This window comes from Athene noctua, chromosome 3, assembly GCF_965140245.1.
Source record: "Athene noctua chromosome 3, bAthNoc1.hap1.1, whole genome shotgun sequence".
Taxonomy (NCBI): domain Eukaryota; kingdom Metazoa; phylum Chordata; class Aves; order Strigiformes; family Strigidae; genus Athene; species Athene noctua.
Window position 1 is genome coordinate 40,716,383 of NC_134039.1, and position 13,759 is coordinate 40,730,141.

Below are 13,759 nucleotides of genomic sequence, written 5' to 3' on the forward strand. Positions count from 1 at the left end.
AACCATCAGACAGCATTTTAATTATACTTTAGGTAAGAGTATTCTGTTAATTATAAACTTTAACATCCAGTGGTGGTACATTTTGGCATGAGGCATGTTACCTGCACAGTAATATGGCAAAATAGCAATGAAAATAATATTTCATTTTAGCAATGGGTCCTTGTTTTGGAAACATGTAGGGCAAAGGTTAAAATACTGACCTGAAAGATACCACACGCTGTAAATGGCAGATTGTTAGCTTTGCAGAACTTATTTCACACTCAACAACAACTGTTTTTCCTTGAAATGAAAAGCAACACCAAAAGCAAACATGTAACAACACTGTTGACTACATAATGGGGGCCAGTAACAATGACAGGGAAGACTCAGACACTGTGGAAGAGAGATCTACAAAATCCCCAGTGTAGAGTCAGTCAGCTGGAAGTACTGAACATAAGGAAATTTCTAGTCTCCGGAACTTCATAAGCAGAGTCCAGAAGGCAGATTAAGCCCGTCCTCTATCTGGGCTGAAAAGGATCAAATCCTTTCAGAAGGAAGGTGTCTGAGTTGAGTTCATTTTTTATTAAAAAAAAAAAAAAAAAAACCAACACAAAAAGACAACAAAAAAACCACACCAAAAAAGGAAAGACTGCTAGTGGTAATGTCACCAAACTTTTGCCTAATATTGTGGTAGCTAGACTGCTCAATCAGGAACTGAGAGACTGGGTTTCAACTCCTTCCTTGGGGGGTTGAAGCTTGCAGCTCCTTTTTTCTCAGGAAAATGACATTACCATAAAGTTGTAGGCTATTCTGGAGGAGACAATCTCCAGACTTCCTGTTTAAACCAGCTCACTGTACCAAGAGCAGCACTGCACCAGTGCAGACAAGCTTTGTAGTCCAGTCTAACTTAGTGAACTCCAATGAAATGGAGACCTGTTTCATTTCTTTGTCTTTACCCAGTCACTGTTTAATGTAAAATTCATTAAAAAGTTCATGCATTTTCAAACCAACAACTCCAAAGATACAGAGATTTTACACTCTTTCTTAGTGACTGTGTAGTCACTACACTGTGTGCCAGCACAGAAAGTTTATTCCTTGTTTTCCGATGCTTGCCTTTTATATGTTTAATAAACATGATTTTAAATTTTGGGCTGAACAGGTAGCAGGTTTATTATTGTTGTTAACATCAATATTTTATTTTCTCTTCCATAGCGTGTCAAGAAACTTTGAGAAGAGTAACAATTTTATCTTGCCAACTCTGTATTTTTGGCCTTAGCATTTACAGCCGCTTTAAGCTTGTGAGAGCTCCGTATGTTCCAAATCTTTAAATAGAAGCTTTTAGTCTTTCCTTAGTAGAAATAATGCAACCATCGTGATGCTCAGAGGTATCCAAACTAATGGAATTGATCATTCTTATTTCCAACTAACCTGTTTCAACACACAGCAGATTTCTAATGTCCCAATTCTCAAAGACCCAGGAGGCCACAGCATTTTAAACTAACCTTTCCATGAAATCCCTATCATCATAGAATCTGAGGCTTCATCATCTTGTAGACAACAATATTCAGTGTTATACTGTAGACTTTAATAGGGCTTTCTGGCTCTCTGATGTAAAATATTTTTTATTTCTTTCAAATAAAGATAAGTCTTTTCACCCAGTTACAGTCAGAGTAATATTTAAGGTTATATTAATCACTGGAACAAACTTAATTTCAGGTTTGTAAAGAACCTCATTGGAAGTCCTCTAAAGCTAATTAAAACTTGCCCTTTTAAATTTATACCTTAGATCCAAAAAATTTGGAAGAAATTTAAGATACTGGTACACTTTTTCAGTGTAGTATTGGACATCTATCTGTAGTGATCACCATACTTAACTCTTCAGACTTTTTGCCCTTAGTTTTATTACTACAAACCTTTATTTTTCCAATTAATTGGAAATTAATTTCAATCAGGAGGAGTCTTTGCCTTGAATACAGCTCTGCATCTGAATATTTGTGTATTCTTATGCTAAATTATCAAGACATTCTGTAACCTTCTGAGGTAAAAAGTGCTCTTAAATTCAAGTTATATCATAATGATTTGGAGATACTGATTAATAATGAAGTGGTTAACCATGCAGGTAACCTAGACTACATATAAAGATGAATCAGGAAGGCTATCCTACCTGTCATTCAGCAAAACCATATTAATTTCAGTTTAAAATAAGTCAGCATGCCTTCCTAGGCACTTATGTAGTAGCAAGTAAAATCATCAAAATGTTTAAGATTAACATAATAAGGTCTTAGATTTACTGCAGGTTACTACATAGGGTTTATTCCCTGATGGGAAGGGCTAAGACTTTATTGTTAATATGCAACCATTGAAATACCTTTTTATATTAATCTAGTACTTTCAGAATGCAGGTTTATGGAACACTGACAAATTATGGATCCTTATTACACAGCAGGAAACTATGATTGAGCATATGACATATGAATAAGCTACTGGAAATGTCCAGGAATGTTTTCCTTTTCTAATTATCTTTTTTTTTGTTGCTGTTAATGTATATTTTCCTGTTTACCATAACTATTCCTACTTTTTGATAAAGATTGCAGCTAAGTGTTAATTTTTGTAATGATTTCATAGCTTTTAACTGAGATACTGTGCAAAAGCATTAGTATTTTCACATTTCAACCTTTAAGAGATCCCATACAAATTTTAAATTCATAATTCTCCAACCATCTATGTATACAAACCACATCATTACTTCATTGTGTATATAGTACTGCTTTCCACATATTTTATTTATTTTTCTATTTTTTTACCTTCTATTGCATTTTTCTCTGTATTTCATTCATGTAGAACAGCTATGTAATTATGTGGCACAGACTGTGACAATCCCATAACATTTCCAGTTATGTGGGCACACCACATAATACTGTTGTGGGATTGCAGCAGTATTTTGTGGACAGAACCACTCACTGTAAATAAGATACAATCTACCTATGTATACATATGTTTACCTATAATTACATAATGTGTAACTTAGATAACATTATTAGATTATGATTTGCTCAAATTGGAGCAATTACTGTTTTAGACTTTACCTAACAAATAAGTATTAGTGCTGCTGCAAGCAAAACTCATCACAATGGGTTCCTGATTTCAGTCAGTAAACTTTAACAGGAACCTAAGAATTGGACACAACCCACACCAGAGAAAAATCTTTGACAAAATCTGACTTACAGAAAATAGTAATAGTAACATCTAAGTCTTAAAAGCATTTTTTCAACAGTGAATTTTAGAGGAGTTTATGGAAGTGTTTCCAAAACATGCATATTCCATAGGTGGAGAAGCCAAGGAAGACAGAGGTTAGAAAGGGCCAAGATTGCTTAGGTACAGAATGAGGCATACGACACATCATCTAACTGTGAAATACTTTTTATGTGACATTTTACATTATGTGTATGAATATATAAGACACTAATTCTATATAGTCTGTAAGTTTTTGCTCCATTTTTTTAGACCCCACATAATCATATGAACAAGAATAATGTTAATTTGGCATAAAATGTAAAGTGTGTGTGTGTGTATATATACACAGACATATATATATATATAGTATAAATTAGCCTGTAGGCATCATAACACTACTCACTATCAGAAGAACTTTTGGGTACCTCTGACACTGAGTCTTTATTTTGTAAATCTTCAGACTGTTAAACTGCTTGCATTCTCCCTCCTGACAACCTACAGAAACACCCATTTCAGAAAATACCATTTTTCTTTAAAATGCATCAAAGAAAAGAGTGAATCATTAAAAGAGTAGAGGGCATACTATGACGTAAAAAAATATAGAAAATAAATTGTAGGAATAAGTCTGATTTTATACACTGCTTTTAATAATGCCGCCATGTTAATATACAAGTCGAATTTACTGCCTTTTAAGAAATGACACTGTGGGCAATTTAGAATTATTTAGGTATGTGACTTAGAGATTTCAAGAACATTTAAACTTGTCTGAAAGACAAGAATACATATTTTCAGTCAATAATGTAATTGGTGCTGAATCTTTTTTTTTTTTTTTAACATTTTTTAAAAGGTTGATTTAGAAGCTTTAAAGAACACAGAGTAGCATTCTATGTCTTAAAAACAAAACCACTATCAGATTATGAAACCAGAACCCTATGTACACACATGGCTTCTTGTGCTCAATAATTTCCTTCTGATCTCCATCAATGGGCAACTTGATTGCCAAATAGAGAAAACATTAAAGAATTATATTCAATCAAAAAAACCTCCTGGTTGCTTTTACACCAAGTATGCATTTGGAAACACCATCAAGGCGTAGCTGAATTCTGCAAAATCCCACAAGGAAACAAGTTCTTACCACAAGTTGTACTCGTCTACTGTCACGTATCACAGGATCTAACTCAGGCAAAAAATGACAGCTGGGAAAAATATAGAATAGAAATTTCAGTAAATCCCACTGTACCGAGCTCATAGTACCCGCATAGAATCTTTTCCTGGAAACACTCCCGCTTAAGTAGAAAAGATACTATTTAAAATAATTCTGTGGTTAAGGTGTATCAGAGTAATTAATTGATAATGTTAAAGTATCAGAGTAAATAATATTTTTTTTTGTACTTATTATTAAAATCAATAAATATCAATGGTTTATTCCAATATTATTAGTTTTAAAATATAAATGTTAATAAATGCAATCCTGCATGAATTTTTCTTATACTGACATAAATTATAGCCAAATCAGTTGTCACATTACTTATGTAGGAATAAAATTATTTTCAGTTACATAAATATATCAGCTGTTCTAAACAGTCTACTAGTGATATTCCATGGAGATCAGTGGCACTTTTGCCACATGCAAAAACAGTATCATAATCTTTAAAAATGTCAGTACAAATACTAGTGCATAGCACACACCTGAAGAGTTAACATAATAACATTTTTAAAAATTCTTTTATAAATTTCCATGTCTTATTTTCAGACATCATTACATGTTCTGTTCCAGTGTTTTCATTCAAATTAAATGTCATGGCAGTTATCTTAAAAAAACATTTGGAGTGTTTCACTATTATGGAATATGACTGACAGATAAATATGTTCTGTGTGCTGCATATATTTCCTACAGTCATTTATGCAAATTAGAAATGTTGAATATTTTCCCATACAAAACATAACAATATGCAGTCCATTTCATTACAAATTAAATACATTTTTCATAAAAATAAATTTGAAATGCTTACACTAAATCCATTGCTTGCTACCTAACCTTGTTTGGCTTTATTAGAGGTGCTTGGCATTGTGTCTAATAATGACTTCACTAAGATATCACTGGTTTATATCAAATTCATGACCAAAATATACTTACTATGTCTTCATGTTAGTTTAGGGAATGAGATTAACTTTTTCTTTAATTGTACTGATATTTTATCTGTTTAAAACCAAAAGTAAATATAGAAAGAGGATGTCTACAACATTTTGCTAAAGTATATTATAAGATGTAAAAGTTGTGTTTATGCTTTGAAGATAAAATAAAAAAACCCCATAGTATCTAGTTAAAAAGTGGGGGTTTTACTTCCTTAATCAAATCTAACAATATAGGTAATGTTACAGTTGATTTAATTACATAAAACCAAAATATATACCAATAAAGTTATAAAATATATTACTTAAAAGCACTTCTTCTACATTCTTTAGAATATCAAAACTGTATTGCTAGTATAAAGATATAATTTAATTATCACTGTGGAAGAAGTATCTGTAGAATTATTACTAAACCAATTCTAAGGAGTACCATGTTTGGGACCCGGAAATATGGTGTACTGTCTGCTAGCTACAAAGTCATGTTTGTTTTAGAATTATTAACCTAAGTTTCACTTTACAAGATAAATGTAAAATTTTTAAAAAAAATCTAATTTAAAGGCAATGACCTCACCACTTCATATTTTTGGAACTGGCTGCTTCATAATCCAAAAGCTGTGTATGAAGCCATTGGTATGTAAAGTCTTTTCTCCTTTGTAATTTCTCATCTAAAACAGTATCCAGCTGAGAAAATTCTTCTTTTTTACCTGGGGAGGAAAAAAGATACTCCTGTCTTTCATTATTATTTTAAGATATATATTTTTTTTAAAGATTCCTCAGATAAACTTTGAGCTTATTGCCTTTTACCAAAGAAAAAAGGCAATTACTTTACTTTTTTGCAGAGTCAAACTAACTGAATTTCTTCAGATATATTTAAGAAATACTTTAAAAATAATTTTGAATTTTATGGTTTATTTTATCTTTTGAGACTAAAACTTCTGAATAAATGTATTTTTACTGGGAAATAAGATTCTCCTTTATTCTGAAATATACATAAATTGTTTGTCATAGCATCTCTGAATGTTGCTTATTGTGCTATCTCTGTCATTAAAAATACATATTCATTTACATTTACAGTTCTACTTACTATCTGTAAGGTTAAAACCCCCCCCAATTATATGCAAGAATGGACACATGGCAATATTATTCCTTTGATCTGTCTTTTACTGATAGGATTTTTTAAGACATTTTAATGGCAATTTCTGACACTGGATTTCAAAGCAATTGCATACATGATAGTATTTTTCATAAATTACTACCTATTTTTGGACCACAGCAGACACCTAAAGATAGAGAACAAAACAGCAACATTATGGAAAAAAGCTGTTCAATTCTGGAGATCCTTTAGTTTATCAGATCATTCTGCTGAATATCAAATACGTTTTGAAGAATAAGGAAGAGGATGCCAGTATTGGAAGTGCCTGAAGAGGAAGCATCATTGTTGCATGGGGACATTCATGGATTAAAATAACTTTTTATTTTCTACTCTTATATGTCAACTTTATAGGTTGTCTTTTCGGCACCTTCAGCTCAGGTCTTTTATGAGACATAAGAAAACTTTTTTTTTTATAAAAGTTTTTTGTTTTTCTCTTTAATGTCATTTCAGATAGCACTGAGTTATCCTCCCTCTTGCTGATTATTCCTTTTTTTTTTCTTTCTCTTCATGATAGGTGAATTCAGCAGCTACTAGAAGTTGATTAGTAAACTATAGGAGCATACCTATCTTTTGCACTTGAACCAGCAAAGAACATAGGTCACCTCACTTTGTATCAAGTCCATTTGCCCACTATGAATGATAAAATTCTCAATAACTGTAAAGGGAGGCAGAGGGAGATGCAGTACTGCCTTTGAGGTGAATGGTTTCTTCATACTCTTTATTTTAAGCCTTAGTTTTTATTCATGTTTTGACAACATAAACTGAAGTTACAGGCTATTCACCAACTCATCATTTTAAGAGCTAGTATTTCTTAAACTTAACCTTCTGTAAAAATTATAATTTATTTTGCATAAGCTGAAAAATGTAGTTACTCATTTTCATTTCACCTGGTTTGCAGTGAGCTCATCACTTTCATTTTTTAGCTCTAAGGGAATATTGTTAAAGTACCACAGCTTTTTATACTCTAAAATACAAATGTCTTTTGGTTGTGCTCTCCATTTATCCTAGTATAGAGAATCTCTATTCAAACCAAATTGATTCCTTAGGCTGAACATGTTGCATTGTCAAACCCATAACTGGAATATTAAAATAAGTCAAGGTCCTGGTCCAGAATGTCATATATGTGTTGCTATTGACTCAAAAACTAGAATTTAGACAGAATTTATCTTCAGTTGATTTAAAGAACTCTCATTTACCTGCTTAGGGAGACAGAATGTGGAAAAACTTGGATGGACAGTCACTGTAGCTGGTTGTGAGGGTTGATTTAAAAAGGCCAAGCAGTGAACTGCTCAATCAGTGCCAAATATTAAAATATAAAGAGTCCTAATTACAGAGTTCATCACCTTCTTTGATTAAAGTGGGAGCCTTTTCTTCTTTTCCAAGGTTATGATATTCCCCCTCCTTTTCTGGTTCAGGAATACAGTTTTCTGACCTTTACTTTTTGAAAATTTATAGGTTCCAAGCCTGCAACTACACTGATACCCTTATAGCTCTTCAGATGAAGATGCTGATTTATAACAGGAGTAAGAAATATTCTGCATGACTCTGTAAGAGCAGTCCAAAAGACTAAGCCTTCTGCATATGTTCCCCAAGAAGTTATCTTTAGTTTTATCTCTGTTTGCAGAAAAGTTTGTCCAGTATTACCATCTACCTCAGGAATATTACTTCTTCCTATTAAAAAGATCAGTATTACTTATTTACTAAAATGTTTGTTACCTTTTCCTCCATTAAAGCGTAAAGCAATATACAGATTTAAAATCCATATTAGAAGTTCATGTCTAAGTCTGTGTATCAGTGTGATGGTCTGATGAAGATGCACATACAATAAACTATGGTAAAACTTACAAAAAAATGAATACTTTTAACTTGGCAAGTTACTTTTCCAAAATGGTTGTTAATAATTTGCCTTAGCTGCAGTTTGAAGGTTTGTCTGAATTATGTTTAAAACACAACTGGTTTATTAAATAAAAATTTATTTTATTTTTAAATTATTATTTATTTTTTCATGTTAATTATTGAAACAGGAAAGTGACCAAAAGTTCACACAACAGGGTTTTTTTTCTTAAAATTATATATACTATTTACAGAGTATTCTTGTTCCATATTAGTATTAATAGAGGTTTCTTTTCTCAATGTCTGCCCATAATGGGCAGACACTGTTCAATAATTTGTTTAATAATGTTGCAGAAAACTGTATTCTATTTACTTATTTGGAACATACCCATATTCTTACTTTTTAACAGTAACATCCCTCTTTTTAATTCTTATGAAAAATACTATGTTATGAATTAAAACACAGCATTATCACTTTTCTATTCCACTTATGAACATCATGCGTTTGAGGATCTGGTGTACCAGTATCATTAACATGCATTTGCTTGATAGCTTTCTTAAATTAGGGCTCTGGGTTTTTTAGAAACCTGGACCTGATTTTGTAGAAGTACTAACACTCATAAATTCCATAGAAGTTCCAAAGAGCTGTAAGCATTCTGCATCTTTGAAATAGATCAGACCTATAATCCTTAATTGTTAAACTCAGACTACTCTTAGAATATCAAAGAAAAAAAGAATACATCAAAGAAGGCACAACTCCGTCAAAAAACAAATTAATCTCAGAGGTATTTGAAGTATCATACCCTCATTAGATTATCACTTCTAAGCTTTCAATCTTTTTGACTTTTTTTTTTTTTTTTTTTTTAGATGACACACACGTTAATAATTTAAGATCGGAATAGTCTTACATTTGGCATTAATACAGTAATGATTTTTAGGTGTTGCCAGTTAACCATCCACACATATACTGTGCACTTAGGCCAGATCCACTGCAGCTTTCAGAGGCACCTACTGCCATTTTCCTACAGTATTTGGGCATCTAAGTAGAGAGAACTTATTCAGAAGAGCCTGGGCACCTGAAATGTCCTTGGAGCTGAGCATTACAGGAAAACAACAAATTCTTTCTAGGTCTCCAAATCAACATGCAAACCCATAAGAATCTGAACTTTGGGATCCATAAAAATGTCATCCTCCGCCTGTCAAATTTGTTTGCTGGGCATGCTCTGAGACACACCACCCTTCTTCAGTTGAGAATATGGATGCTACTTAAGTACTTTAAATTAGACTATTTCTGGATAATACATTGTCAGTTAAAGGAGAAGGGATAAGAATCTGTGAACTACTTTGCCCTAAATTCTAGATAGAGTCAATTTTCTTCTCATATGTTTTTCTTCAAAACTGATTCAACTTGTGCCCTCAGCTGTAGCAGTCAGCTTTAAAAAGAGAATTGAAACATACCCACAGTGAATAGCTTGGCATGTGGAAGCTGGAGATTCAAATCTCATCAGGCTAAGGAGTACCTGAAACCTGTTTCCCACTGCCTAATGAGTACCTCACACCCATGTTTTCCAGTCCTAGGGCAAGTGTTCTTAACAGCAAGCCAGTACACAAAAAAAAGGAAGATGGTTACACACCGTTTACATTCAGGGTGGTCTTTCAGATTCTGCACTTCGGTTTTCAGATTCTATGCCCAAGAAACACTGATCCTGATTGTTGTAAATCCCAGTTAGCTACTCAACTCTGTCAATTTATATGCAAGAGGATCATAAGGAACCTGATTCAACACAGTGATTTATTTTTTAAATCTATTTGTTGATGACGGGAAGATAAAAGGTCTAACTTGAATATGGCATATGTTTCTTGAAACAGAGAAACGTGTGGAGAAGTCTGCACTGTATCCAACTTTTTATAGCTAAATTTTGTGTTTAGAGGGTGATTTAATTTAGTTCAAAACTTGCTGCATACAGAGAACAATACAAATAAAGCGACTAAGAAAACTAAGACCTACAATGTGAAAGAAAAGCTTGGAATTTCTTCAGCATTCTGTTTTCCTCCCTTAATATAAAAAATCTGTGACCAGAGTTAATTTTCTCAATATGTATTCTGGAAATGGTATTGTTAATATCGGAAATAAGTAGCTAAGCTTGGGTATAAAATTATTGTCTATGCTATTAATACATTGAATTTTTTCTTATCTTTTAGTATTCTGGTATACATTACTGGTCAGCAATATATATTGTGAGGCCATGTACATGTGAGTCTGTGTATGAGTGTACAAACTCTATAAAAATATTATTCTGAATGAAAATTAAAATACTATATACCCTGCAAGGATTTTTATAATTTCTCCTATGTCTTCTATAAAGTTATAATACACATTAATAAATAATCTTGAAATCCCAAGCCTAAAATCCAGCTTTTTATCCATCTTCTTCATACGTTAGTCAACAAACAAAATGGTATTATTTTCATCACAATCTGTATAATACATGCAGAACAGAAAGCAAGAACATGAATAATTACAATAGCATTGCTATCAAGACAAGAAACCGAAGAATTTGGAAACAGACAGGAAAATAACAATAAAAAACCACTCCCCCATACACATCCACCCCCACAACCATCCAGAAACTTATAAGAGAATGTAAGAGAAATGAGATTAATTTCTTCTCTTTCACAAAAAGCTTGACACATTTGCCAGAAGTCTACTTTGTCAGAAGTCCCTAAATACATGTAAGCAGCAATCACTACATGCCCAGAATACTGGTTTTGGAAGAAGAATGGTATTTAGAGCGGTCTTTAGCATGCTTACAGGTATTCAGTGAATGTATTACTATTAGCAATATATATAGCACTTCCAGACAGTTGGTAGTATCATATGGCAGTAATTGATACAGACTTCTTTTCACCTAAAATTATAGTATCTCCAGATAATGTTTGTTTAGCTACAACTCATCTGGAATTTTGAGACAGTGAAACACATACATTTCTACCTTAAAAACACAGAAACTGATTTGTGACATCGCTATACTGTATGGATTAGCTAATTTTAGCTGTTACTTTTTCACCTAAGTAACTTTTGACTACATCAACTTCCATCTGTAGGACAAGAATGAATGAAATAAAAATATTTATAGCAATGGCTGAGTTCACTGCTGAAGAAAATATGAAATAGAATTTTTTCACAAGAACACCACATCAGGTTATGACCTACAAAATTGCTAAAAAATGCCTTATCATTTACATCATGAGTTTTGAACATGGGAGTCCTGATCAACCCACAAAAGCACATCTTTCAAAAATTATAAAATCATAGTGAAAGTAAAAAAATTTCATTTTTTTTCTAAAACTTGTGCCTTTGTTCTCTTTTTAACAAGTATTTCAGATTTTCTTCAGATTATAAATAAGGCCTACTGTATTACTATTGCATCTGCAAACTTCCTTCTCTTTTCTAATCTCTTCATCTGCTATTGTAATCTTCTTACTGCATGACTGTTCTTGACCTCGCCCTCACACCATTCATCCTTCACCAAACTCTCAGTTAAGTCTATAGCCTTTATTTTGGCTGTCTTTTTTTCCCCTGCTTTCATTTCTGGTTTTTGCTGTCTTTTAAATTGTGCTCTATTTCTGTGTGATTAACACCAGTAATAAAGCTTCACCTACTTAGTTCATTCTGCTTCAGTGGTTACCTCATTTCAGACTGTGCTTTCTGTGTAATCTCTTTGATGTTTTATTAGATTATGCAAAAGCTGAACCCTTTCATTGAGATTCCTAAACCACTGAACTGTACAAATTTCAGTTTCTGAATTCAAGGAAAACAGGATTTAATTATTGGGCCATCCCACACATTATTTTCTATTTTGCTACTTGTTCCTGCCTCTGCAGAATATACACGACTACTATTTATCAGTAGTAATTAGTATTTATCCCTAGTTTATTGTTTATGCTCAATTTGCTCCTTTCCCCACATTGAGACAAATCCAAGTCTTAATCTTTTAAGACACTTCATTTAAAGTTATTTCTCTCCATTCATATCTAATAGTGTCGATGAAGTTCTCCCAGTATCTCCTGATTATTTAATCTCTTTCATTGCAAACCTCTGATCACACAAATATATTGCAAGCTACCACTCCATACTAAATTGCTTATGTCTTTTACTTTTCCTGTGAACATGGTATATTTCCTTTTGAATTGCTTCATAAGCTTCACTTTCCTGGCGCTGACTTCAAGACAGCATTAAATACTGTTCCAATTTATCCAACTTTCACAACTTTATGGGCTGTCACCACTTTCTGTACTCATTCATTTATGTCAAACACAATTTTTCATATATCTTCTATAACTTCCTTCATAACAATGTCAGTTTCATATAATGATATTTCCTAAGACATGTAACACCTTTCTGAGTTGATTTGTAAACCTAAAGAAGTATTTCACCTGAGGTGTGTACAGGAAGCTGCTACACAGGCAACTGTTTTTTTGCTAAAATTTATGACTGTTCTGATATGATTCAGGCAGTGAATCTTGGGATAAGAACTTGAAGATCTATTTGGGGAAAGATCTATGGACAGATAGTGGAGGGCTAATAACAATAATAATGTAAGAAGAGGTTGCTTGGGTCAATTAAAAATGAGTCATAGAGATGGTAAGCAAAAATAGTAAAAACAAAGGAACAGTAGCCCTCTGGTTTAACACTAGTTCACACCCTCTAATAAATTGTATGAGATTCCCTTGTCTGCCAAATAAAGAATTATTTCTTTAAAAAAAATAAACCAGTACACAAAACAACATTCTGCCATTTGACTAAACTGGTGAATTTTGTACCATTTAAACCATTACATTCAGAGTTATGTAGACTATTGTTCAAACACATTCATATGAAGGAAATATTCAGCAAAAAAGGCATATTTCTTCAGAATGCTACAGCAGTCATTTGACACTGGAATTAAACATATAGTTATGGTTATTTATTTTAACCTCAGTGAATGACAAAGCCCATGTGAATTTTTCACAATAGACAAGCAGAAGAAAAGCAAAGAAAAAGCAGGAGAATAAACTGCACAAACACTTGGAAATCTTAAGATTCTAATTTACCTGAAACCTTCCAAATTTGAAAATGCAAATATCAAGTTCTGGTGACTGAGTCTATGATTTTGCATTTATTACATTTTTGATTAAATACTATACAGTCACTGACTCAGATGAAATGTATCAGCTGCTCTGGGTATTTTTGTTTGCACTAAGACAACTACTGAAGGCATCCAAGCATCAAACTCTTCAGCTCCAGTATGCTGAACTCTTATATTGTGGTAACAGTATAATAAACAGCATTACTATCAGGATTGTGAGAAATTTTTGCATTGGATTAAAGCTGTGGTAAAAGTGAAAATTGTATTTTACACAGGAAAAAATGTAAAACAAGTGACA

At 32.6% G+C, this 13,759-nt stretch overlaps 1 protein-coding gene across 1 annotated transcript in view; it reads right to left on the reverse strand.

Annotated features, from left to right (window-relative positions):
* LRRIQ1 (leucine rich repeats and IQ motif containing 1) overlaps positions 1-13,759 on the reverse strand; it is a 117,098-nt gene that overhangs the window by 15,507 nt on the left and 87,832 nt on the right. The window contains exons 23-24 of the mRNA XM_074901483.1: positions 5,918-6,050; positions 4,349-4,409 (exon numbers count right to left, since the gene is read on the reverse strand). Coding sequence (XP_074757584.1) covers positions 4,349-4,409; positions 5,918-6,050 — 194 coding nt within the window. The remainder of the gene's footprint in view (positions 1-4,348; positions 4,410-5,917; positions 6,051-13,759) is intronic.